We start from the raw sequence: 25,242 nt of genomic DNA, 5'->3' as shown, positions 1-25,242 counted from the left end.
TAACCCTTCAAGGTTCAAAATGGTTACAGTCAGAACTAACTGAAATGGATTGTATATTATCTTAAATCACAAGATGCCATCAAATCAGTTTTATATTCATGAATTTCTGTCTATGTTTTAGTCTGTGTTTATCATGAAGCATATTTATAAGGTACTTACCATCTATCTTGATCAAATAAAAATTAACTATGAAGATTTTACTCCAGTTCATGACTAACACTGGTGCATTAAAGATTTGATTCATCTAATCCATGTTAAGCTGCTTCTCTCTAGAAACACAAGGTACAACTCAAATTCCTGTTTCCTAAAGAGGATTTTCTATGCAGTTTTCAAATCACAATGTTTAAAGTTCTAGGGTTTCTTTTTCAGCTGTTTTTGTTGAATGTATTTGGAGTTTCCTTTACTTACTAGCAGGAAATGCACTGAATTTGCAGTACTTGCAGGGGGAAAAAAGGCCCCAAGTATATGTGTACAGCTGGAATGAAAGCAGTCACAGTAGATCTACATTACTAGCATTAGTTCATACACAGTTTTTCCTGTGTCCTAGTAAATGCCAGATGTTAGGCAGTCAAACTGTGGAATTCAAACACCATATGCTAGAATAGCTGTATTTACAATTCAAGCACCATATGCTGGAATAGCTGTATTTACAATAATCTCTCTGTGAAGTGTAGAAGTAGCTAATGCCATGTCCTGTAATACCAGGGTTGAATTTGGGTGTTGTCATTGGTGATTTACTTATACAACCTTGAGAATTGTAACTCTAATTTACTTTTGATCATTTTATTTCTTGCAGCTTGATTTTGAAGGATCCCTTTCACCAGTTATTGCTCCAAAGAAGGCCAGACCATCAGAAACAGGGTCAGATGAGGTAAGGAATTGTTCTCTCTTAAAATCAGAGGCAGGGGTGGGGAGGTGGTGTTTGGTTTGATGTTTTTTTAAAGGCAAAGCATAGGAAAACCCTCTGAATATTGTATTTCATCTGAGATTGCAAACCTTTGGGGGCAGGAAAGGTATTTTGCCCTTTGTAGTGGCTGTGTCGTATGACCCCTCAGGGTTCTCTCTTCTAGACAAGTAGGTTGGACTCAGGAATAAATTTGCTGGGGATCACAAAGCAATCCCAGATAATCTGACAATGTCACACTTCTCTTAGATGCTTCTTTGTCTCTTTAGAATGAAGTTCTCACTCCCCTGGCTACTCAAGCAAGTAGCAAGTTAGGAGCATCAAGTAACATACCTCACTGACTGCACTGATGCTCGCTGAGTTTAGTGGGGTGTTTAAGATTAATTCACTGAGCTCTGCCTAGGTAGGAACAGGAAAGCTTGGCTTTAGGGAAAGCGAGGCTTATTGTCATCCCATTCTAAGAGGCTTGTGAGCTGTGGTGGTCCAGTTGAGCTGTGGGCTAACAGTTCAATGAGCCCATGGGGTTATGGATTATGGGCTATGTGGAATAAAGATCAGGATCTAATGATGTTGAGCTGTGGCAGGGGGGAAGCTCCTAGGCTGGGGGCACTAGATGAATGGTATGAATACTCACTGAGGTGTCATGCACAAAGTATTGATGCAAGGAAGGTATTTCCTTTTCTCTTGTTCTTTTAAATGCAAGATTTTGATTCTTTTATACATATTGTGGGGGTGAAACTTAGCAGTTGAACCTTTGGGTCTGTGCAGTACTTTTACAATACAACAGTCACATTTGTATTGTTTTATGGGGAGAAAAACTCCTTTGAAACAGTAATTTGGAGTTATCTTGTTGAAGCTTATGTTCACCATGAAACCTCTGCCTCTCTCCTGTTTGCTTGGTTTAGGACTGGGAATATCTCTTGAGCTCTGACTACCATAAGAATTTTGAGTCTCATCCTGTTGCCAAAGCTTTGCGACTGGACCCTCTGGAAGCTTTGGCCTCGAAGGATGACTTTTCACAGAGCCTTAGTTTGGATTCCTCAACCCTCCTTTTCACCCACATCCCTGCTATTTTCTTTGTTCTTCATCTCATCTACGAGGAGCTCAAACTGAACAGTCTAATGGGAGAAGGAATTCGTTCGCTTGTTGTTCTTCTGGTTCAGCTGGCCAGGTATGTCCTGCTGACAAACTGCAGCTCTTGTGTATCATGCAGTGTCTCTTGTTAATTATTTTCATGTGGGATTTGGGGATTGCCCAAAATGGAGCAGACTTTCCATGGATCTGAAGAAAATGAATCCTTAAAACCTTACCCTGGTGCTGAAAGGGTTGGCCTGTCCTCTAGTCTATCATGCTGAAGAGAAGCAAGCCTCAAATAAGCCTGTCTCTTTGAGGCTGACAGCTGCTATATGCATTCATGTCTTGCAGATAACCCAGCATGTTGTCTATCTACTCAATAGAAGATGTCACAGATGCAGGAAGGTTTTTGTCCCCTCTAATGTCACTCACCTCTTTCTCATTCTAGGGACTTAAAACTTGATGCTTACATAGATTATTACTACAGAGACTATCCAGCCCTTGTCAAAACCTCCAGGCAGACTTGTGTAATTGATCAGGGTGAGTTGAAGGCTTTGCAAATCTGGATATTCAGTGATGATGATGTGCAAATGCAGTGATGATGATCTGCAAACTATCTGTGCTACTGAGCACCTTGGTAACTGTTCTCCTTAAAGCTGGTCAGGACTTAATCCCTATATGTAAAACTGTCCTTTGTTTTTCATACCCTCTTAAGAAGCCTGGGATGAAATTAGCACACTAGAGCTGGTGCTCTTCACAGGACAAGGGCTTGGGAGGGGAATGATGATTTCATCTTGGCAAAGCTCAGGCTGGCTGAGAAACCTCAGCAGGCAACTGGGGAAACCTTGGCAGTGAGATGTGCCTCTTGTGGAAAGTATGGCTGGGCTGGCAGGCTCTTGGGTTCATAGAAACTAAATCAGAGCGAAAACCACAATATTTAAAGTTTAGTTAAGGTCATAGATTGTCCATGCCCCTATAAAGTGTCCTACCAGCTTGTATTTATTAGTCATGTAAGAGGAACCACTGTTTCTCCTGACCCAAAAAAGTAATCTTATAGCAATCCTCAGACTTTACTCCCCCCATCTGTGGACAGGGAAGGCAGAGGTTATAGGCAGGTTGTCCTCTCACGTGAGCAATTTAATGTTGTTGAATTACAAGCCTGTTCCAGTGAGGTTTGGGGGATTACTTGGTGCTTATTCCTTTTTATGGGGTGAGATGATTTTGGTTTTGAGAGTTTGGTGCCCCACACGTTCATCACTGTCTAGCTCTGAACTCCCATCTAACAGGAAGGATGTGATCTGCAACCTGTGGGGGAATACTGTCTTTTTGTTGTTAAAAGAAGCACTGCAGGGTTTGCTTTGGGAATAGTGGAGGGTTATTGTGCATTCACCATGAACTCAGTGTCATGTCTGTTCATATGGTTATAGTCCAAACAGGTTTCATGCACCATCCTGCGTTTTTCTCTGCTGAGCCTCCAAGTATCTTTCAATGGCTGAGTTCCTGTTTGAAAGGAGAAGGAGTGCAGCCTTACCCTTACTTACCAGGGATCTGTGAGAGGAGCAAACTGGTAGTAGTGGTATGTACTGTAGCAAAAAGGATACGTTTTACTCTGCCAGCTCTGGCTCTGTGGCCAGGGTGCTTCTGTGAGTGGAGCTTCTCTGTGCTTCCTGTGAGGGGAGCATCCCCAGTGGGAAGTCAGACAACAGGGTTTAATCGTGGTGTGTGGGGCCAATAACTCTGCTGGAGCTATACTGCTGGAGACTTAAGATCATAGGATCATGGAATGGCTTAGGTTGGAAGGGACCTTAAAGCTCATCCAGTTCCAACCCCCTGCCATGGGCAGGGACACCTGGTAGAGCAGCTTGCTCCAAGCCCCTGTGTCCAGCCTGGCCTTGAACACTGCCAGGGATGGGGCATTCTTAAGCATCTCCAAGTGTTGCTGCTCCATACTAAGACTCATCTGCCTGCATGAAATCCCCTTGAGCATCCCCCAGATAGAGTAAGGGATGCAGCATCAGACTCTCCTCAGGGAAAACAATACATGTTCAGCAGAGACAAATCCCTGTGAGCCACCTCTTTCATTACTTGAGTGTTACTGAAGGGTGTGGGTGGGTTTTAGCAGGTGGGAGGAGGTATCTGAGGTTGGGAAGGAGCGCTCCTGAGTAGCCTGTGCTTCACTGCTTATGTTTTTTTGTGGTTTGCAGTAGTGGCATGTGCAGAGTAATACTGTAACTCCAGGTTAACTGTAATTTGTGAGTGAGAATTTCCCTGCTCGCTTCTTGGGCATGTATCAACATAAATACTGAGTCGCATGAGTAGTTACAAGTGCTGATGTTATCTCCCTCCCTTATTCACACTGTATTTGTGGAGGAAACCTGCCAGGACAGGGTTTGGAGCTGAGCTGTTGAGCCTGAGGTGCCTGGAGAGGAAAAACAGGGAGGAGAGACTCTGCTCTGAGCAGGCCCCAAGATGAGTTGCAGAGTCTAAGGTAGGAGTTGCCAGGAGTCAGCCTCTCCTCTGCTCCAGAGTGTGGAGGCTTGAAGCAGTGCTGAGGCAGTTTAAAGTGCTGGCTGGCATAGCTGAGGTGGACCCTGCTTTGAGTGGGGAACAACTTCCCACTTGGAGCCTTCCTAAAGTGGTCCATATTCAAGACATGGAGGAAACAGTGAAAAATGGTGTCTGTAGATGACTTATTTCACAAGAGAAATGGAATGAAATGTGAGAACCATGGGAAAGATGACCAGGAGCACGTGTTTCTCTGTCTTACCTTTCTACCTTTGAAACAATTGTCCAGGAATGTTCAGCTGATTGCTTCAGGATGTATGTTTTCCAAACTCCAAGATAAAAATCTAAAGCATTAAAGTTGAGTTGTTCAGTTGTTTCATTCTCCCTTTATTAACAGTGTTTTCACAACAAACCCATCCCTCTGTGTAAGTTACTAAAGTTACCTTCTGCCTGTTGGGACACTAAGTGACTGTATTATGATGTGTGTTTCCTACCCAGAGTGTGGCTCTGTATATACTTGGGGATGAGAGTGCTGTGTCTAATGAAGCCTCCCATTATTTGTACAAGATTACATCAGGTAATGATGCATTGATGCCATGATACTATCTCCTGGTGTCTTGTGCTACTTATGTGGTGTCCTTTTGCTTGGGGGATGTGGAATTTATGTGCCCTTGTCTTCCCTAGGCCAACGAAAGCAGCAAATGGAACAGGATGACAATAGGTATAAGACTCTTTACTATTTAAACTCATGAGGTTTTGACTTTCTGCTGACTTTTGGACTACCTTTCATTGGCTTCCCCTTTATTTTACAGATGCAGTTTCAGACACAGCACATCTGTTTCCAGCCTGGCTGAGAAGTTAGTTATTTGGATGACTGATGTTGGTAAGAGCAGCTTCTATCATTGTGGAGAATGGCACCATCACAAGGAGTAGCCTAGTGCTTGCACAGTACGAAATACACTTTATCTCCTTTTGATAACAACTCGTTTTTTCCCTGTTCTTTTTAAGGTTTCACCTTAAGAGATCTGGAGTCTCTCCCATTTGGGGTGGCTCTTCCCATCAGAGATGCAATATATTACTGCAGAGAGCAGCCTGCCTCAGACTGGCCTGAAGCTGTTTGTCTCCTTATCGGGCGCCAGGATCTGTCCAAACAGGCCTGCGAAGGGAACCTGCAGAAGGGTAAATCTGTGAGTATGGGCATCAGGGGATTTCACAACACTGGGGTTGGGCAGAGCACTCTGTTCCCCACCATCCTCTGATGCTCAGGGCATCAGAAGGTGCAGATTCAAGGTTGAGGGCAACGCTTACACAAATAGGAGGGTTTCAGTATAAAACCAGCATCCGGCACAGGAAGGCCACGTCCGTGACTGTGGCAACTGTCAGTATAAACCAGATTTCACCTTCATTTAGACATGATGCTCAAAAGCTTTGCCTGCAGAGCTGTTTGATTGCCTCTGTAAGTCCTCCTCCTGCTCTGCAAAATGGCTGCCCCTCTAAGAGGTGTTAGAGAGGTTTTGGTACTCAGTCCAGAGACAAAACAGGAGAGCACAGAGAATCACAGAATCCACCAGGTTGGAAAAGCCCTTTAAGCTCACCCAGTCCAACCCTTACCCCAGCACTGCCAAGGCCACCCCTAACCCATGGCACTGAGGCCTCGTCTCCACGGGGTGTGAACACTTGCAGGGCCGGTGCCTGCAGCCCTGCCCTGGGCAGCCTGTTCCAATGCCTGAGCACCCTCTGGGGCAGGAATTGTTCCTCAGCTCCATCTAAACCTGCCCTGGTGCAGCTTGAGGCCGGTTCCTCTTGTCCCAGGGAGCAGTGTTGAGGACACTGAAAGCTGGTTAGTGACATGCATAGAACCACTTTAATAATAGCAGATTGTAGCCTGTAGTCAAGAAGAGGAATTTATAGTCCCAAGTATATCTTGGTCAAGATCCTTTTTGCTGTCTTAGCTTTGGAAGCGATATTAAAATTACCCAGTTCTTTATATCTGAGGCTTCATGACTAACTGCACAGCAAAGAGTTAATCCATTGAGCAGAAAGATTCGGACATGGAGTTCATTTACCACGTCCCACCACTCATTAAAACCCAGTTTTGTTTTCTGCTGGTGAGGTTTTGCCCAACTGTAACAGTACTGAATCTTCAAATGGTGATAAATTGATTTTATCACTTACTTTATAACAATGCCTCGAATGCACGTTACCTTAAAAGGAGAAAATGAGCTTCAAACACCAAATTGTTTGTCATTTCTCAGGAGGGCAGGGTGGAGTTTCCTGTTTCAGACCGGACGCTTCCTCTATGGGTGGTGCAGTTCTCTATTGAGATCTGGGGGGGATTTGTCAGAAGAAACTGGGTTTCATTCATCAGCTGGTCATTTACTTGTGCTCTGGTGTTACGTGTTACCAGTGAGCCTTAGGAAGAGCCTGCCTTCAATCTGTGATTCTGTATCTTTCCAGCTTGCTGACATATAGAACTGGAAAAATGATCACTTTAGGGAGAGGTGTGTGGGCTTTGTGCCTAGTTTTATCATACCAGTAATTCTCAGTGCTTGCCTTGTTATTTTTCACATTAATCTGCCATCTCTGACAGATGGAAAAGAAAGAGGAATATACTGGCCCACCGTAGGGTCAGTGTCCAAATTATTCTGTCAGACTATAAGGAAACTATATTCAGGAAAGCTGATTTCTGCAGAACTCTAAAAATAAAATGAGTCATAGCATCCCAAACTGGTTTGGATTGGAAAGGACCTTAAGATCATCCAGTTCCAACCCCCTGCCACAGGCAGGGACACCTCGCACTAGACCGTGTTGCCCAAGGCTCTGACCAACCTCACCTTGAACACTGCCAGGGATGGAGCATTTACCACTTGGGTAGCCTGTGCAGGGCCTCACCACCCTCACAGTAAACATCTTCCTTATGGTGCTTTGTGCACAGAGACAGCCTTGTCTGAAGCAAGTGTAGGACAAGCAGAGTGTGGACAGACTCTGTTGCGTCCCATGCTGTTCTTGGCCTGTGTGCTACTTATGTGATGTGAATAAGCAGTGTTTCACTTGATCTTAAAGGTCTTTTCCAACCTAGTTGATTCTATAGGGGAGGACAGAGTCTTGAACAAGCATTTTGTAGATCTTGTATAGAAAAAGGGGTTTTTCCTCAGTGCTCCTAAGTTATGAAGTCCTTCAGTGGGTTTTTTTCTGGTCATGTATGGATCTGTGGTGTGGAGGTTCAAAACCATTCTGGTACTGTGGTGATGCCAGGGTTGGCCAACAGCAGCAGGCATTTGGAATTCACTGCCATGCAGCCTGACTTTATTTTAATAGGAAGCTTGGTTTTCCCAAAGTTGTTGTAGGAGGGAGTCAAAATGAAAGCTCTGATTCATTCAAATATCAATGATCAGTAAAATAACACAGGTTTCTGACCAGAGTGAACAGAACAGCTTGAGGGTCAGTAGGTACTGACACTTCTAAAAGCAGGTTGTCACCATGGGACTGTCTCTGGAGTTTAACTTCTGGTTTAATACCCATCAAAATGCTCATTTGGATTCTGTTTTTCACTCTGAACTTAGAGAAAACAACACGTTTTCATATCCATCATAGATAACTATTTGTGTAGGCAGGAGGGGAAAGCCCTTACCTACCACTGCTCTGAAACAAGAAATAGCATGGAAAGAGAGAGAACTATTTGCTGTGTCACCTCTTGAAGCTCTCACTTGTCAGTCCTTGCTCAGTAGCTACATCTTTGCAGCAAAACACTTGAGATGTCATCTCCTGAATGGTAGTTAGTTATCCCCTGTAGATGTGCAAAAATGCTTGATGACAATGCTCATAAATTCTAAATGGATGTGGTTATATTTACAGCCCCATCCCAGTGCAGGGATGTGCTGAGTGCATTCAGGTTGTGGTGCTGCTGTTTGCTGGCTTTCTGACAGTTACCAACATCCGTGTGCACTACCAGCAACAGCTTCTTCCTTCCCTCTTGCCCTTGCAGTCCGTGGGCCCAGTGCTGTCCTCTGATATTCCCTCTGGGACTGAATCAGAAGAGGATGAGGATGGAATGAATGACATGAATGAGGAGGTGATGTCCCTGATCTGGAGCGAGGACCTGAGAGTGCAGGAAGTGCGCAGGCTCCTGCAGAGTGCCCGTCCTGTACGTGTCAATGTGGTGCAGATGCCAGAAGCCAGTGACCATGAATACATAGAAGAGAAAGAAAACAGGTAAAGAACTCTTTCTACTTATCCTTCTTGTTAATATTTCACTCAGGTGAGAAGTGGTGTGAATATTGCTGTTGGCTTAAGGAAGTATGTCTAATCACACAGTGCAGTATAACTTAGTCTGAACCGAACGTTAAAGTAGGCAGGCCTGAGCGAAGGACACAGAAGAGGGTTTGATTTCATGATCTGAGTCCTTGAAGCTCAGTCTACATCAAAACTCTGCTGTATTTGAATTGGAGGACTCATAGGGTTGGAGCGAGATATAGGAAAGACTTGTAGTTTGAACCCCAGACAGCGTGTTGAGCTCAGTTAGGGTTTGAAGGCAGATTGTAGCATCTTTTCTTCAGGTTGAAATATAAGCAGGGCCTGCTCTGTAGAGAAAATGCCTCTGTAGAGAACAAAGATCATTCATTCCCCAACTAAAACTGGAGAGCCCTTTGCTCAAGGCTGATCTTAGTTCTAAGCAAATCTTGGGTCAGGGGACTTAATACATTCTACAGAAAGCAAATGCACTCTCCAATCCCTCTCTTTGTTTTGAAACCTCATGTTGGAGCCATTTTATACCCAGTGGCCTCACAATTATCCCCATCCTGCTTCTTTATTGCCTTATTTTGGGGGTGTTAAGACTTATCTGCTTTAAAAAAACCAGAAGCAAAGCAGACTGCAGAACATCATTAACATGTAAAACACCCTACAGAAGTCGGAAACCAAAATGCATCAAACTACAAGCTGAGTAATCTAACAAGTCTAGAAGGTGTTTCCAGAGTAAATCAGCGAGCTGTGGTCAGTGTTCTTGGAAGCACATCATGAATTCGGTGTACAGCTTGTTACTAGATGTGATCACAGTCATAGCAGGATCCCATACAGCAATCAGCTTGGTTTGCTTTCTCCTTTCACCTTGTTTCTGAGATGGCTGTTGAATTCTCCATAGCACAGATTTATTTAACAGCTACCTTGAAGGGAAGCTTCAACATGTTGTCAGCTAAGGTATAGCTTTGAGATTAAACTTTTAAGGACTAAAGATTTGCTTCACAAGTTTGTCCTGCTAAAAAAGGAAAGATAACACGTTATTTCATCAGGGAAAAAACGGTCTGTTCACTGCCTGTCATCTGTAGATTCATTTTACATCATGTATTTGACAAATTTTCCATGTTAAGCAGTTGGCTTGATCATGCTTTCATCTCCCCAACAGGTTGTTGCAGCTTTGCCAGCGAACCATGGCCCTACCTGTTGGACGAGGGATGTTCACTTTGTTCTCATATCATCCTGTTCCAACTGAGCAGCTGCCCATCCCGAAGCTGAATCTAACGGGTGCGTTGGTCACTGGTTTAGAATCATGGAATGGTTCAGGTTGAAGGGAGCTTAAAGCTCCTCCAGCTCCAACAGGCAGGGACCCCTTCCACTGGAGCAGCTTGCTCCAAGCCCCTGTGTCCAACCTGGCCTTGAGCACTGCCAGGGATGGGGCAGCCACAGCTTCTCTGGGCACCCTGTGCCATAACCTCACCAGTTTTCTTCCAGAGAAATCCACTATTCAACAGAATGTGATGGAGTTTATCCCATTTCTTTCTGAACCTCTTGTAATTTTTATAGTATCTTTCTACAAAGAGTTGTGCTTTTTGTGATGAAGTAGCTCTTTCTGATTTTGAATCTGCCACCTTGTAGTTTCTTCCCCTGGAATGGTCGAGGGCAGTGCTACCAAACACTGAGATGCTATGTCAGGTATATTGTGAGAAGCAGAGAGAAGTGAAGCAGCTGGTCAGTGTTGGGGTCATACAGGACACAGATACTGCAAAGTCATAGAATCATAGAATCAACCAGGTTGGAAAAGGCCTTTAAAATCATCAAGCCCAACCATTACCCAGTAATAACATAACCATTGCATTACTCCACATTGGTGGTTTTCTTGCTGTGCTGCTGTCTTCTGACGTGTCTGAAGATACCTGGGGCTGTCTCAGATCAGAGCTGTTACCTCACAAGCTGCCAGTGTTCACTCCCTTGGCACCCTCCTGAAGCTGAGCACTGCTTCTGAAGCAGTTTGGCTTTACCTGACCACTTTACTGGTTCTCTCACCGGCAGGCCGTGCTCCTCCGAGGAACACCACCGTGGACCTCAACAGTGGGAACATCGACGTGCCTCCTAACATGGCTTGCTGGGCCAGCTTTCACAACGGGGTGGCTGCTGGCCTGAAGATAGCACCTGCCTCACAGATAGACTCTGCTTGGATTGTCTACAACAAGCCCAAAATTGCTGAACTCGCAAATGAGTACGCTGGCTTCCTCATGGCTCTGGGGCTCAACGGGCATCTCACAAAGCTTGCCACGCTCAACATACATGACTACTTAACTAAGGTGAGCCCTTCCTTCAGGAACAACAGAGACATACCTACAGGACTTGAATCCTTTAAAGAAAACAAGACAGAAAATGCAACAGATGTCTTGAAACACTGAGTTGGGAGATTCCTGGTGCAGGAGGATGAGAATTGTTTCCTTAATGTCAGTGGTGCAGGACTTCATTTCTGTTTAAAAGATTTTCAGCAGTTTTGTCACTACATCATAGAAACCCAGACTGGTTTGGGTTGGAAAGGACCTTAAAGCTCCTCCAGCTCCAACCCCTGCCACGGGCAGGGCACCTTCCACTGGAGCAGCTTGCTCCAGGCCCCTGTGTCCAACCTGGCCTTGAGCACTGCCAGGGATGGGGCAGCCACAGCTTCTCTGGGCACCCTGTGCCAGCACCTCAGCACCCTCACAGGGAAGAGCTGCTGCCTTATCTCCAGCCTGAACTTCCCCTATTTCAGTCTGAACCCATTACCCCTTGTCCTATCGCTACAGTCCCTAATGAAAAGTCCCTCCCCAGCATCCCTATAGGCCCCCTTCAGACACTGGAAGCTGCTCTCAGGTCTCCAAGCAGCTTCTCTTCTCCAGGCTCAACAGCCCCAATGTTCTCAGCCTGGCTCCATACAGGAGGTGCTGCAGCTCCTGAGCATCCTCATGGCCTCCTCTGGGCTTGCTCCAACAGTTCCATGTCCTCCTCATGCTAAGGACCCCAGCACTGCACACAGTGCTGCAGGTGGGGTCTCACCAGAGCAGACTAGAGGAGCAGAATCCCCTCCTTCACCTCGTATTGTGCACAGCTCATTGGGATGGGTGAATGGGACACTGGGACAAGTGTTTTTCCTTTGCTGAACACTTCTGATCTCTTTGGCTGTTGCTCTTTGTTTCTGTTCTCAGGGCCATGAGATGACAAGCATTGGCTTATTGCTTGGTGTGTCGGCTGCCAAGTTGGGCACAATGGATATGGCCATTACGCGCCTCCTGAGCATCCACATACCTGCCCTGCTGCCACCAACCTCCACAGAGCTGGATGTCCCCCACAACGTGCAGGTGGCTGCTGTCATAGGAATAGGCCTTGTCTATCAGGGCACTGCTCACAGGCACACAGCTGAGGTTCTGCTGGCTGAAATAGGTACGTGCTGTGCTGACACTGGCAGAAATGGGGTGGGCACTGGGGGAGTCACAGCGTGTGAATGCACAACGCAGCAGGGAGATGAGCATTTTAACTGTGCATTTCCCACCACAGTGTTCACCTCTCATTTCCCAAACCTCATCTTCTGTTTTCAGAGGAGCAGAAGTTACTGTGACCTGTGTGTTTGTGTAGCATAGAACAGTCATTGAATTTAGTAGAAGGAGTATGGCAGCAGCGTTGCTGGACTTAGATGCTTTTTCCATCTGGAAATCTTGTCTGATCAAAGGTGGTCAGGAGTGCCAGAGACTTGGTAAAAGGGGATCTGCAACTACCCATTCCTCCTGACCCAGGTGTCATAACTGCAGAGATCCTGACCCCCTGCAGCTTTTGAGCAGACCTGTTGCATACTGTATACCCAACACATCTGATGCTCCCCAGGCATCTGTTGTTTCTCATGTCAGTTCATGAGGTGGCTGCCACTGTAGCAACCAGAGGTGGAAGCACTGTGTGAGGGGAAAAATGCTTTCCTCTTGCAAAGACAAGTCCTTTTGGCTCACTAGGGTGGTGGAAATAGAATCATAGAATCCTAGAACAGTTAGGGTTGGAAAGGACCTTAAGATCATCAAGTTCCAACCCCTCTGCCATGGGCAGGGACACCTCACACTAAACCATATCACCAAAGGCCTTGTCCAACCTGGCCCTGAACTGCCAGGGATGGAGCATTCACAACCTCCCTGGGCAACCCATTCCAGTGCCTCACCACCCTCACAGGAAAGAATTTCCTCCTTATATCCAATCTAAACTTCCCCTGTTTCAGTTTTAACCCATCACCCCTTGTCCTATCACTGCAGTCCCTAATGAAGAGTCCCTCCCCAGCATCCCTATATAGAGCCATGATGTCCTAAGTTCTCCTGTTCTGAATTTTGCTCCAGGCTTTCTAAACAGTAGTCAATAAGAGTTGATTCTGAACAGTAAATCTGATCCAAGTTGTCTTCATTCTGCACATAGTTCTTCTGATTTTATTTGTAGCACTTAAGTTCTTACTTATGTCTATGTGTAAATTTAGCTAGAAGAGGCTGTGTGGTCTATTTAATAGAGAATAGCATAAAGATAAGGGTGAAATTGTATCTGTTGATTCTGGTCATTTGATCTGTGCAGTCTTTCCTGGCAGCAGCTTTTGAACTCTGCTGACAGCATTTGGATAGGGTTAGAGCACAGTTGTAACCTGGCATTTTCACTGTGTCTCTGAACTCCAACCATACCATTTAGCAACAAAACCTGGTTCTGGAGGGTTTGCCTTTTGGTGATGGGTGGGTTAAGTGACAGTTAATTCCACTGAAAACTTTCCTGACTTTTTCCTCATTTCATTGGGAATATAGAGCTTAATTAAACAGTGTTCATTGGCTGCAATTCTAGAAGATGAATTTCAGTGGTTTGTGTTCTGCAGGCCGTCCCCCTGGACCAGAAATGGAGTACTGCACTGACAGAGAGTCCTATTCCCTTGCGTCTGGGCTAGCCTTGGGCATGGTTTGCCTGGGGGTAAGTGTCTCAATTGCAGCTGCAGTTAGTAGAAGAATACATTGAAGTGGGGTGATAAGAGCTCCCAACTGCCTTGGATGAAAAGCATTTCTGTTCCTCATATAGGAAGGCATTCCCATATTAATTCTTCTCCTTCTCTCCATCCTTTAGCATGGAAGCAATCTGATAGGCATGTCAGACCTCAATGTTCCCGAGCAGCTTTACCAGTACATGGTTGGGGGTCACAGGAGATTCCAGGCAGGGATGCACAGAGAGAAGCACAAGTCTCCCAGTTACCAAATCAAGGTATGTGTTGATTTTTGCATGTTTAAGCTGAAGACAGCAGCAGTTGGACCTCTGAGAGGTCTGTGTCTATACCAAGTGACTTTGAATGTCTACATCACTGCAGGTTTAGCTGCTCTGAAAGCATGTGTTGTGTTTTCACAGGAGGGAGACACCATAAATGTGGATGTTACTTGTCCCGGTGCCACACTTGCCCTTGCTATGATCTACCTGAAGACTAACAACAGGTATGAACCTTGGAATTGCTCAGACATGTGGCAGTGACTTGTGATAGCAGTTTAACCTGCTGTTACGTTGGCTGTGCTTTGTGTGGCTTACTCAGTTTTGTGAGCTGCTGAAATCTGATGTGGAAACCCAATTCCTTCACTGTGCTCTGCAGATCCATTGCTGACTGGCTCCAAGCCCCAGATACCATGTATTTACTGGACTTTGTCAAACCAGAGTTCCTCTTATTGAGGGTAAGATTTTCTTCTGTGTCATTTTTCAGCCTATTTAGTGATACAAAAACTGTATTACAGTTACTGTATTTTAAATCCAGCCACATCCAGAATCCTTTTGATAGCTGGTAACCCTCTTGCTTGCCAACCAAACTAATACCTGCACTGTCTGCTTGTAGTAAGCCACTTGTCAGGCAGCACTAGACGGGATTTATTGAGGAAATACTTCAGTGATACATTTTATGGGGAATGTTAAATGTTTAATGAATTCTTACTGCTTTTCCCATTAATTATGAATTAATTTCACAATAGAGTATAAGTTAGGGCTCAGCATCTAAGCCCATAGTGAATTTTCATCTCTGTTTACCACCTAAGGATACAGACTTCATTATACAGGATTTATTCTGTGGTTCTTTTCCCTGCAAGCAGAACTTGCATCTCCTAAAAGTTACTTTGTCATTTCTGATAGGAAGGCTGAGAAATGGTGAAAAGCTGCTAGCGAGTGGCTGGATTGTCTGTGGATGCAGTCAGCACACTGAAATACACCATTGGTGCTTGTATAGCTTTATTTCCTTCCTTATGTCTTTGGCTTTCTCACTTGTTTTCAGACCTTGGCTCGGTGCCTGATCCTGTGGGATGACATCTTGCCCAACTCCAAGTGGGTTAATAGCAACGTGCCTCAAGTAGGTTTCATGTGTTTCATTCCCAGTTTTCCTCTCACTGGGTTGTTCTGCATGTGAACATTCCCATAGTACATGAGCTGCCCAGGAAAATGTTATGTTGTGTTCACATGGCAAGGATGGATGTTACATTGGATTCCTGGATCATTATGGGAGCACTGAGGGCTCTCATCCCATCATTCTAAAAAGGAGAGGGTGGAGGAGGGATGCAGCTCCTCAAGACAGAAAATGGTGCCAGAGAGAGAAAGGGTTTAAACATACCTCCACACTGACCAAGCGAGAAGTGAGGTGCAACACTGCTTCAGTTTCAGTTGAGCATTAGGAATAGCTTTTCAGCAGTGATATTCCAAGATATGTTGTATGGAATTTTAAAGAGCAAATTAGGTCAGTATCTATCAGAAATACAGGATGCTGAGGGTCTGTATGGCCTCTTGAGGTCTCATCCTGTTCTGTTTTCTCTCATATTTGAGTACATACAGAAACACAAATCTTGCCATCGTTTTACATATCTTTAAGGGGCCAGATCCAGGAGCAGTGAAGGGTGTCCCTTTGGATCAGAAGTACAGTGGGGCAGTAGCATGTAGAGGGAAAAAACCACAAACATCTTTATATGCCTGTGAAACAGACCTGCTTGGGAACCCTTGATACCCAGTTTCAGTTAGTTAATCACTTTCTCTGGATTGATGTCATTATCTCTTATCTTTCTGTAGATCATAAGAGAGAACAGTATATCTCTTCAAGCAACAGAGCTGCCTTCATCTGAAGACCTGAGTTTAGAAACCCTGGCGTAAGTAACATGGCGAAAGTTCCTCTGCAAAATGCAGCTGAACCCTATATAGAGACACCAGCATGAAAACCCCTCTCCCTTGTTATTTAGGGGATTTTACTCTATTTTCTCCAAAGGATAAGTCTGTCTCTTTAATCTTTTCTGCTTTTACTACTTTCTAAAGGAATTTGGGATGTGTGTTCAGATGAGGACAAGAGATGCATTGAGTCATTTCTTGCTTGTGTTGTTTCTTAGGCAGGCTCATGTCTACATCATTGCTGGAGCATGTTTGTCACTGGGATTTCGGTTTGCTGGGTCAGAAAATCTGGCAGCATTTAAGTGCTTGGTAAGAAGGTTTATTTTCCCCTTCACTTTCCATTGAGCTATAACTTATCTTTTGTGTCTATATTTAATATGCATTTCTGTTCTTTCCAGTACAAATATGCAACAGATTTCCTCAAGTGTTTGTCAGCACCAACAGCTTCAATAGTAAGTTCTTTCCAGTTTTCCCTCAGTGAAAAGGAGGAGGTTTTGCTGTGTAATGCACTTTGATAACCCTCACCAAAACCTTAATGGAAACAAAACCATCCCTTTTACTTTTCAATATTACTATCGAATGTGGCAGGGCCGTGAATCATTTTTAAGGACTTTGCTGGTCTCTGCTCTCCCTCACTCTGTAGAATGTGGTTTTGAACTCTGGGGTAGAAAGCAGTGCATTAGGTCAAGCAGAAGCGTGTGTTTGACCGCAGAAGTGTAATAATGCTCTCCCTATTCCGCTTGAAGACAGGTCACTATAACCTCGAGACATGCTTGAGTGTGCTGCTGCTGGCTCTTGCAATGGTGATGGCTGGCTCTGGAAACCTCAAAGTCCTTCAGCTGTGCCGGTTCATGCACAAGAAGACAGGTGGAGAGATGAACTATGGGTTCCACCTGGCTCACCACATGGCTTTGGGGCTACTCTTCTTGGGAGGAGGAAGGTAACTTCCCATTTCCAAAGACAAGGGTTTTACCTTTCACCTCTCCTGCAAAAGCTTTAGCAGTGGGTACTTCACTTGATTTAATAACATCTGGATGCATAAAAACATTGAATCATAGAATCAACTAGATTGGAAATGACCTTTAAGACCATCAAGTCCAGCCATCTTCTGTTGCAAATGGAAGTCCTGCTTTCTTCTAGATCCTGCATCACTTACATGCCATAGGAATGTTTCTGGCTTGTGGTTTGTGTTTATTTCCTACCATACATAGTTATTTTGGCTGCTGCAGGAACACATTTGTAACTTCCTTACCTATATGTACTTTACAACTGTGCTTCCGTTCCCTGGGACACCGAAATACTTCGAACACCTCTGGCCAGTGTTTGTTAGCACAGAAACTAATAGATAATGTTGTTCTGCAGATACTCACTGAGCACTTCCAACTCCTCCATTGCTGCTCTCCTCTGTGCTCTGTACCCGCACTTCCCGGTTCACAGCACGGACAATAGGTAAGAGTTCACAAGGGTTCATGTTTCCTGCAGCTCAGTCATCTTACAAAGCTGTTTCCTAGAGGCAGGTCATCCAGAATTTGTACCTACATGCTCTGCAAATCAATGCTTGGAGGTTTAAACAAAAAAGGAAGTGGAAAACAGAAGAAATAAGTGAAGTTACAAGGTGATGGTAGTGATCTTTGAGCAGTGAGGAACTGCAGGCAGGTTTCTGCAGGCTCTAAGCTGTGCTCCTGGGACTTGACTGTTCCAGTTTGCTCAGCTGAAAAGATTTTCATGCAGGATCTGTTCATCCCTGACTCTGAATTGGTTTTAGTTATAATTCATTACTCCCTGTTCTGTTAGCCAATGCAGTAGAAGAATCCAAAACCTACTGTATTGGACCATGTTTCTCTGCTGGATTTGGCTGTTGAGCTGTGTGGAGCCGGTGTTTGGGGGTTATTCCCTGCCTGTTCTGCACAGTGCTGAATTCCTTATTCCCACACCCAGGTACCACCTGCAGGCTCTGCGTCACCTCTACGTGCTGGCGGCAGAGCCAAGGCTCTTAACACCGGTCGATGTGGATTCAAACACTCCTTGCTATGCACTGATAGAGGTGACATATAAGGTAAAGTGTCTGGAGGAGTGAGGGCCTTTGAGAAGGGGGGGGGAGACAGCTGAAGGCTCTCTGCCAAAGGTGTGCTCTTCTCATTGTTGTGGTCAGCAGTCTTGGTTTGGGTTCAGCTTGTGGTGGAGAGGAGCCAAACTATTCAAGTAATAGAAGGGTCGTGCTCAGCCCACTCAAACCTTACATGTGCTTTGATGTCACCTTGAGAGCAGAATACAGGGCAAGGAGAAGGCACCACAAAGTCTTCAAACAGTCAGTTGTGCAATGACTGACCCAGTATCCTCTTTCTAAAGAGGAAGGGCTTTCAAAGGCACAGAGGTGGTTGGAGCCATCCGTGGTTTGAAAAGCCTCCTAACTCTGCTGAAATGGGCAACGTGGCATTTATCCATGGTGTTTGGATGATGTGTCTTTTAGGAAAGGTTCCTTTTTATGGGCTTTATTTTGTACAGGCTCATTTGAGACAAATGATGCTCATAAAGGGACTAAAGAAAGGGATTTTGGGTGAGAAAAGGTGCAGCATAGATCCCTTATGGCTCTGGCAAAGAGTTCTGCATGTTCAGGGCATAGTTTGTTATTCAAATCCTCAGATTTCAGTTGAAGTGTGCCTGACTTGCACAATGTTGTGTTGATACATTGATGGGAAATACCTTTAGTTTAGGCTTATGTTTCCTGACAAAAAGGTAATGCTAAGTCATGTATTTACTCAGAACTGAGGAACAGAAACTGACTGAAGCTGCCAGTGGAGTTGTTGAAAATGAGATGAAAGTTTTCTTTCTTTTCACACAAAAATGAGCTTTACTAATGTGTGAACACTGGTGTTTTGAAGGGCACACAGTGGTATGCAGAAGCCACCGAGGAACTGATGGCACCCACGCTCCTTCCAGAGCTTCACTTACTGAAGCAGGTAAAGGAAGTCTCCCTTTAATGAAGAGCTTAATCACCCACTTTGTGTCACAAGCAGTGCAAGAACAGATTGAGTGACCTTTCTTTGGTTCCCTGTCCAACCTTAGCCAGACTCTGGACAATGCTGTCCCATAGTAATGGCTGCAAAGACAAGTCTGTCACTGTGGAGCATGTGTTCAGCCATGCCACATGCTTCTCTTTGGTCTTTATCATGATGCTTTCAAGATCTGTTGTAGCAGGGAGTTCCCTGTGCCAGCAAGCTTTGCTGTAAGAGAGCAAAACTAGGTGCTCTTCTTCCTGAGTTTCTGGGTGGGCAGCACTGCAAAAGGGCACATACTATTGTAAGGGCTGAGGAAGAGCTGTAGACTTGGGTACAGACTCTTTCATTTAATGATTCTGGCTATATCTAGTAACAACAATGCTTCCATTGACAGATCAGAGTGAAGGGACCACGGTACTGGGAATTACTAATAGATCTAAGCAAGGGAACAAATCATCTGAAGTAAGTATTCTTTATAACACCTTATAGTACAATGCTTGACTGACTAATGACCTTGTAGTAATAGTTTTCAAGTGCTTTTTTTAAAGCATCCTGTACTCGTAACACCTACAGTTTAGAAAGAAGTCTGGTTGTGATGGCTTCACTGTTGTGCTGACAGCACTTCAGGGTGAAGAAAGAAACTGCGTAGTTGGTTTCACCTCTTGATGTGAATAACTCATGCAAAAACAGAGCAGGGGAAAACCTGATAGTAGAAACCGCAGCTATTGGGATTGAGTGGGACCAGAAACCCTCTTCAGCTCATGCTTTTAGTTTAGTTTTGAGTTGATGTGATGTCATGTTTCCCAGACTGTTGATACAGTGGTTCAGTAACTGTTACTGCTTTGTGAGGTACTGCTTTTCTCACGTGAAGTATACAAAGTGCTGCTGCTGCCTTTCACCTCTCTGTTTAAATGTGTGGCAACTGAAAAACAGAAGTCTTACCAGAATACGCTATCTGTGAGTAACATCATTCTCATCTTTGCCCCTAACAGCCTACAGCGTAAGTTGCTGCTGTGAGTAGTGCTGAGAAGCCAGCTGCATGTTTCATCAATAACATGGGGTTTCTAGTTCATTCAGATGCTTCTACTGAGATTAAATTAGGCACCACAATGCAGCGTCTCTGGGTCCTGCCTTTAACCATGACAGGCAGGACTGATGTGGAATGCAGATTCCTCCAGATCAGGAAGCACATGTGGATGCATTTGCTGCACCAGAGCTCCAGAAGCCAGCCTTGTTCTCCTGGCTTCACTTTACCATGCTTGAGTGCTTGTTTGTCCAAAAGAGCCTTCCTGTGCTGCCACAGCAGAAACCAGGGTGGGTGACTGAAGAGCTTAATGCTTTTGGGACTTATCTGTTCTTACCTGTTCTCCAGCTGCTTTGAGTCTGTCACATCATCCCCTCAGCCCATTAGAGCAGTAGGGACCTGCCTGGCAGTGTTTTGGACATAAACACATGTGTGAGAAATGATTTCCCTATCTTACTACCTGTGACTTGCTCTATATTGTTATGCTAAGCAGTTTCAATACAAACAGGTTAGTTATTTTAAGGATGCCCAGTGCTTACAGTTCATGGTGCAACTGATACTCCAGATGAGGTAAACATGCAGCTGCTGTGCAATAGCATCACTCCAAGCTGCTGCACACTTCTGTTGTTGGCTTGGTCAGGAATAGTAGTGTTGGTTGCGTTTCTGGTTTTGGGGGTTATTGGCTTGCTTTTCAGTGTAGAAAGGACCATCACCTGTGGATACCAGCTTGCATGGTTCACCTTGGTGATGGAGCTCATCCTAGGGGAGTCTAACAGGAAATGCAATGACTTCAGGAAGTTATATTCCTTATACCAGTAAGGCTTATAGACTTTTTTCATCACCAATGCCTGCCACCACATCACCATTTGATAGCAGCCTTTCCTCTGCAGATACCAAGTTTTCTATGTATACATGACTGAGGCAGGGTTTACATTATCAGGACAAAGCCTACGTGGGGATACTGGCCTCTTGAGGGTTCCCACACACAGGAGGGATGTGGAGCTGTTGGAGTGAAGCCAGAAGAGGCCGTGGAGATGCTGTGAGGGCTGGAGCAGCTCTGCTCTGGAGCCAGGCTGAGAGAGCTGGGCTGGGGCAGCCTGGAGAAGAGAAGGCTCCTGAAGGGGAGACCTGAGAGCAGCTCCAGTGCCTAAAGGGGCTGCAGGAAAGCTGGAGAGGGGCTTGGGACAAGGGCCTGTAGGGACAGGCCAAGGGGAATGGCTTGAACCTGCCCGAGGGGAGACTGAGCTGAGCTCTTAGGCAGAAGCTCTTCCCTGTGAGGGTGCTGAGGCGCTGGCACAGGGTGCCCAGAGAAGCTGTGGCTGCCCCATCCCTGTCAGTGCTCAAGGCCAGGTTGGACACAGGGGCTTGGAGCAAGCTGCTCCAGTGGAAGGGGTCCCTGCCTGTGGCAGGGGTTGGAGCTGGAGGAGCTTTGATGCCCCTTCCAACCCGAACCAGGCTGGGATTCTGAGTCTATGATATTATTGCATCTCAACTGTTGGAGGTCATGTTTCCTTTGCTATGTATGTGCACTGATTTAAAGCAAACCCTGTTGTTATTGCAGATCAATTCTTTCCAAGGGTGGTGTCCTGTACGTGAAGCTGAGAGCAGGGCAGCTCTCCTACAAGGAGGACCCGATGGGCTGGCGCAGCCTCTTAGCACAGACCGTCACTCACCGCAACTCAGAAGCTCGGGCGTTCAAGGTATTGCTCCCAATCTGTTTTCCTGGCAGGAATGCTGCCTCTGGGAAGGCTGGGGGAAGCACAGCAGGCCCTGCTCTGTTCTTTACCTCCAGCACTTGGCTCTGCCACATGGTTATGAGTAAGAAGGTACTTGCTTTGCTTGAGGGAAAGGAAGTGTGGCGGCTTTCACAGAGCATGCAATGAGCTTGAGCTAAGAATGGATGTTTGCTGTGGGCAGACAGAAGTGTTGGACCCAGTTTGCTCGCAATGTGCTTTATGTAGGTTCCAGTCTTGTCACTTGTGTGCTGGGGAAGGAAGGATTGGGTATAAATCGCTACTGCATTTGTGCAGTAAACCCAAAATGTTCATTTTATGTGTGTTTTGATCTGCCTTTTAGCCAGAAGCAATTTCAGCTTTCACCTCTGATCCTGCTCTGTTTTCATTTGCTGATTACTTCTGCAAACCAACAGGGAACATGGGCCAGGTATGGTACCTACATGTGGACTAGCATGGTTTCTTGCTTGCAGGAGTAACAGGTGGGAAAAACCTACATTAAACTGAGGAACAGGATTCATTCCTTTGGGTCATGGAGATGGGAATATGCTAAGGGATATTTTTTATAACATGAAGGTGTAAAACAATACTTCTTGTTGTCATTTTTTATATCACAGTTGCTGATAGTTGTGTCCAGTAGTTGTATTCATTGCAGAATGTGTTTAACACATACTGAAAGCCCTGTGCAGTGTCCTGGAGCATTTAGGTGAAGTCACTGCGGAAGGGTTAGGGTGTTTTGCACTCTATTTCTTTGCACTGAACAACTTGAGGGAGTAAAATCCAACCACTTCAGGCCTACTTTTAATAAGCCCAAGAATGAAAGTGAGCTGTGTAGCATTGGCAGCTACCACTCATTGATGCAGTGTCAGTGCATGGGTTAACTTTAATGGAAGGAAATGTGAGCAAAGCAAGAACCTGAAATCAAGTGTCGCCAGCATGTGCTCTGTGTTAAACACGTGTCTTTTATCAGAAACAGGAAATCCTGGATCTTTTCTCTTCAATTCTTTACGAGTGTGTTACCCAAGAAAATCCAGAGATGCTGCCCACGTACATAGCCATAGATCAGGTGGAGTAAACTCTTGCTTTCTTATAGCTACACTTGGGGCAAAGAGTGCTGGGTTTGCATGTGTTTTCATAGAGGACAGAGAGGAAGAAGGGGAGACATTAGTGACAGCAGGGATTTTAAAAGTTGGAGCATAGTCTAAGGTAATGAGAACTGAAACTGCACAAGAAGCATTAACTGGCAGCTTCTCAGTAGGTGCTGGGAAGGGTGGCCCTTGCCCGGTGGGGTTTGAGGATTCATTCACTCGGTGTCTGAGACAGCACTGAGCAATATCGCTTCCCTCCTCCACTTCATGCTCTCACAGTCACTTTGTGTTTCCCCTTCGCTAGGCTGTGAGGAGATTGGAACGCAAAGAGATGTCTGAGACGTTTGAGCTGTGGCAGATCAAGCTGGTGTTGGAGTTCTTCAGCTCCAGGAGTCACCAGGAGAGGATGAGCAGGAATCCCAACCGAGGACTCTTCATGAACTCTGAATTTCTGCCTGTGATGAAGTGCACCATAGATAATACCTTGGATCAGTGGCTTCAAGGTATAGAGAAGAAAACTTTCGTCCTCCAGCCATGGTTGGCATTTAGTGTTCTTATCTTCTTGCTGATCAGGGTTGACTTTTTGTTTCAAAAGTACTGAAAACTGATAACTGAAGGGAAGGCACTTGTGTGTCAGCATAAACCAACATGGTTTCAGTTTTGTGCATTTGGTGTGAAGCACTGACTGTACTGGGGGGAAGTTTAGTTAACGGGGAAGGTTTTGCTTCCCAGAGTAAATGCTTTCCTGAGACCACACTGGGAGAACTTTCTAGAAGCAAAAGCAAGGGATGATCACAGCAGAGAGCAGGGTGGCCATGGCAGGAGGAAGGTTTGCAAACAAACCCTTTGCTCACCTTCTATGGGGAGATGGAGACTCTTTTCCATGGGATTTTTCTGTGGAGATAGCATTGCCTTGCCTTTCTGCTCCCTCAGTTTCAGCAGGACATGTTGTGTGTTACAGCTGGAGGGGATGTGTCTCTGCATTCCTACCTCAGTGGGCAGCCCCCAGAGGAATCTCAGCTCAGCATGCTGGCTTGCTTCCTCATCTACCACTCTGTCCCCACGCCGGGCCAGCTGGCTGCTGGTGGCTTGGAAGGTAAGATCGGGATGACAGTGTCCTCTGAAAGCTGGTCCATTGAAGTTTAGTCTTTAATTGTCTCAAGTTAAAGGTACCAAGTTTATGCAGAGCTAAAGAAGTCAGAATTGGCCTAGATACAAAAAGCCTCAGCTTTTGCCTGACCTGCAGTTAAGGATGTTCTTGCAGGCAGCAGTTAGAGGAGCTGTGACAGGGGGAAGTGTTCTTTTTGTTGAGCTGAACATATCCTGAAGTCCTTACATCTTTCCTATAAGCAGCTCTTCAGGCAGTCACCAGCTCATCTATGTTTCCATCCTGATTCGGGATCCAGGGAAATCCTGGACCTGTTCACTAGGCAGCTCTCCCTCTCTGCCTCCATCAGCCCAGGCTGGGGATACACCAGTCCTCTGCTTGCCTAAGGCTTGTCAGCTTGTGCTAGAAATGCAGCTGCACTTTGCTTTGGAGAACTGAGGCTGGCTTAGGGGTGTGAGAGGAATGTTCCCACTTCAGTGGTGAGAGAAGGCCGAGGCTGAAGGCTTCCTGCAGGCTGCAGCCTCCCAGCCTGGAGACTGGCACCCTGAGAGTACAGGGTGTCTCATCTTGGGTGATCTCTAGTTGGGTGCTTGTGTGTTTGTTCAGGTCAAAAGAGCTTTGTGCAAATCCAGCTTTTCCCAGTCCTCTCTATGTTACACACTCTGTTCTGGGATCCCCTGCCACCTTAATGGAGTTGGGATTTTGTAACATTCTGTTATAAAAACTTACCTTTTAACCAGTGTTACAACAAAATGACCAGCGGTGAGCATCTCTCCAGAGCCGCCCTGAATGCTGTTTGCTCTCCCTCTATGACACTCCTTTCTGGGGCATTACCCCCTGGACATGCTCATTTTCCTTCCTTCTTTCTTCTCTTTAGGAAGCACAAACTTCTCTGAGCTGCTTCTGAAGTTCAAGCAGTTGAATATGCCCGTCCGTGCGCTCCTGAGGCTCGCTCCTCTGCTCCTCAGAAACCCACAGGCCATGGTGCTGTAGCTGCAGGAGGGCAGAGCTCTGTGTTGGTCAGTGCTTTTCAATACCAGGTAAAACCTACTTGATTCTGTAGCTTCTCCAGCGTCAGCTTCAAGCCTGTCCCTGGATGTGGGGACTGTGACCTGGAGTTATTTATAAATTGTTCCAATGAATTCAAAAGGAATTGTAAAAGTGAACTGAGAATAAATTTACTTTTGTAACTAAGGGGTCTTTACAAATGTGTGGGGTTTGGGGGGCTCTGGAAAGCCCTTGGCTGGGAACTGAACAATCTCCTTGTTGTTGTAAACGCTTTGCTTGTCTTTTGTCTTCATCTGCCTTCACGAGGGGCTGGGACTGCAGGAGGGAGGCAGCTCGGGAGGCTCTTGCACAAGAGGGACGTGGAGCTGTTGGAGCGAGGCCAGAGGA

General features: G+C 45.6%; 1 protein-coding gene across 5 annotated transcripts in view; it reads left to right on the top strand.

Moving 5' to 3' along the window:
* ANAPC1 (anaphase promoting complex subunit 1) overlaps positions 1–25,041 on the top strand; it is a 34,923-nt gene extending 9,882 nt beyond the window's left edge. For 4 of the 5 annotated variants that reach the window (XM_061356889.1, XM_061356888.1, XM_061356887.1 and 1 more), the window contains exons 17-47: positions 797–871; positions 1,810–2,075; positions 2,427–2,518; positions 3,406–3,554; positions 4,982–5,060; positions 5,168–5,204; positions 5,296–5,366; positions 5,492–5,670; positions 8,469–8,695; positions 9,885–10,003; positions 10,769–11,040; positions 11,920–12,154; positions 13,602–13,693; positions 13,844–13,978; positions 14,120–14,202; positions 14,355–14,433; positions 15,021–15,095; positions 15,803–15,879; positions 16,114–16,204; positions 16,294–16,347; positions 16,642–16,835; positions 17,258–17,344; positions 17,834–17,951; positions 18,778–18,855; positions 19,289–19,356; positions 21,480–21,618; positions 21,995–22,081; positions 22,622–22,717; positions 23,044–23,242; positions 23,701–23,835; positions 24,725–25,041. In XM_061356889.1, the coding sequence (XP_061212873.1) occupies positions 797–871; positions 1,810–2,075; positions 2,427–2,518; positions 3,406–3,554; positions 4,982–5,060; positions 5,168–5,204; positions 5,296–5,366; positions 5,492–5,670; positions 8,469–8,695; positions 9,885–10,003; positions 10,769–11,040; positions 11,920–12,154; positions 13,602–13,693; positions 13,844–13,978; positions 14,120–14,202; positions 14,355–14,433; positions 15,021–15,095; positions 15,803–15,879; positions 16,114–16,204; positions 16,294–16,347; positions 16,642–16,835; positions 17,258–17,344; positions 17,834–17,951; positions 18,778–18,855; positions 19,289–19,356; positions 21,480–21,618; positions 21,995–22,081; positions 22,622–22,717; positions 23,044–23,242; positions 23,701–23,835; positions 24,725–24,840 (3,804 nt within the window). In that variant the 3' untranslated portion in view covers positions 24,841–25,041. Of the gene's footprint in view, positions 1–796; positions 872–1,809; positions 2,076–2,426; positions 2,519–3,405; positions 3,555–4,981; positions 5,061–5,167; positions 5,205–5,295; positions 5,367–5,491; positions 5,671–8,468; positions 8,696–9,884; positions 10,004–10,768; positions 11,041–11,919; positions 12,155–13,601; positions 13,694–13,843; positions 13,979–14,119; positions 14,203–14,354; positions 14,434–15,020; positions 15,096–15,802; positions 15,880–16,113; positions 16,205–16,293; positions 16,348–16,641; positions 16,836–17,257; positions 17,345–17,833; positions 17,952–18,777; positions 18,856–19,288; positions 19,357–21,479; positions 21,619–21,994; positions 22,082–22,621; positions 22,718–23,043; positions 23,243–23,700; positions 23,836–24,724 lie in introns of those variants that run through there. The other variant, XR_009726020.1, reaches the window with a different exon arrangement.
* The last annotated feature ends 201 nt before the right edge of the window (positions 25,042–25,242 follow it).

This window comes from Neopsephotus bourkii, unplaced genomic scaffold, assembly GCF_033783945.1.
Source record: "Neopsephotus bourkii isolate Nb327-2 ecotype Australia unplaced genomic scaffold, CSIRO-AGI_Nbou_v1 NB_873, whole genome shotgun sequence".
NCBI lineage: Eukaryota > Metazoa > Chordata > Aves > Psittaciformes > Psittacidae > Neopsephotus > Neopsephotus bourkii.
The sequence above is the reverse complement of the archived record's forward strand: the minus strand, read 5'-3'. Positions and strand labels throughout refer to the sequence as shown.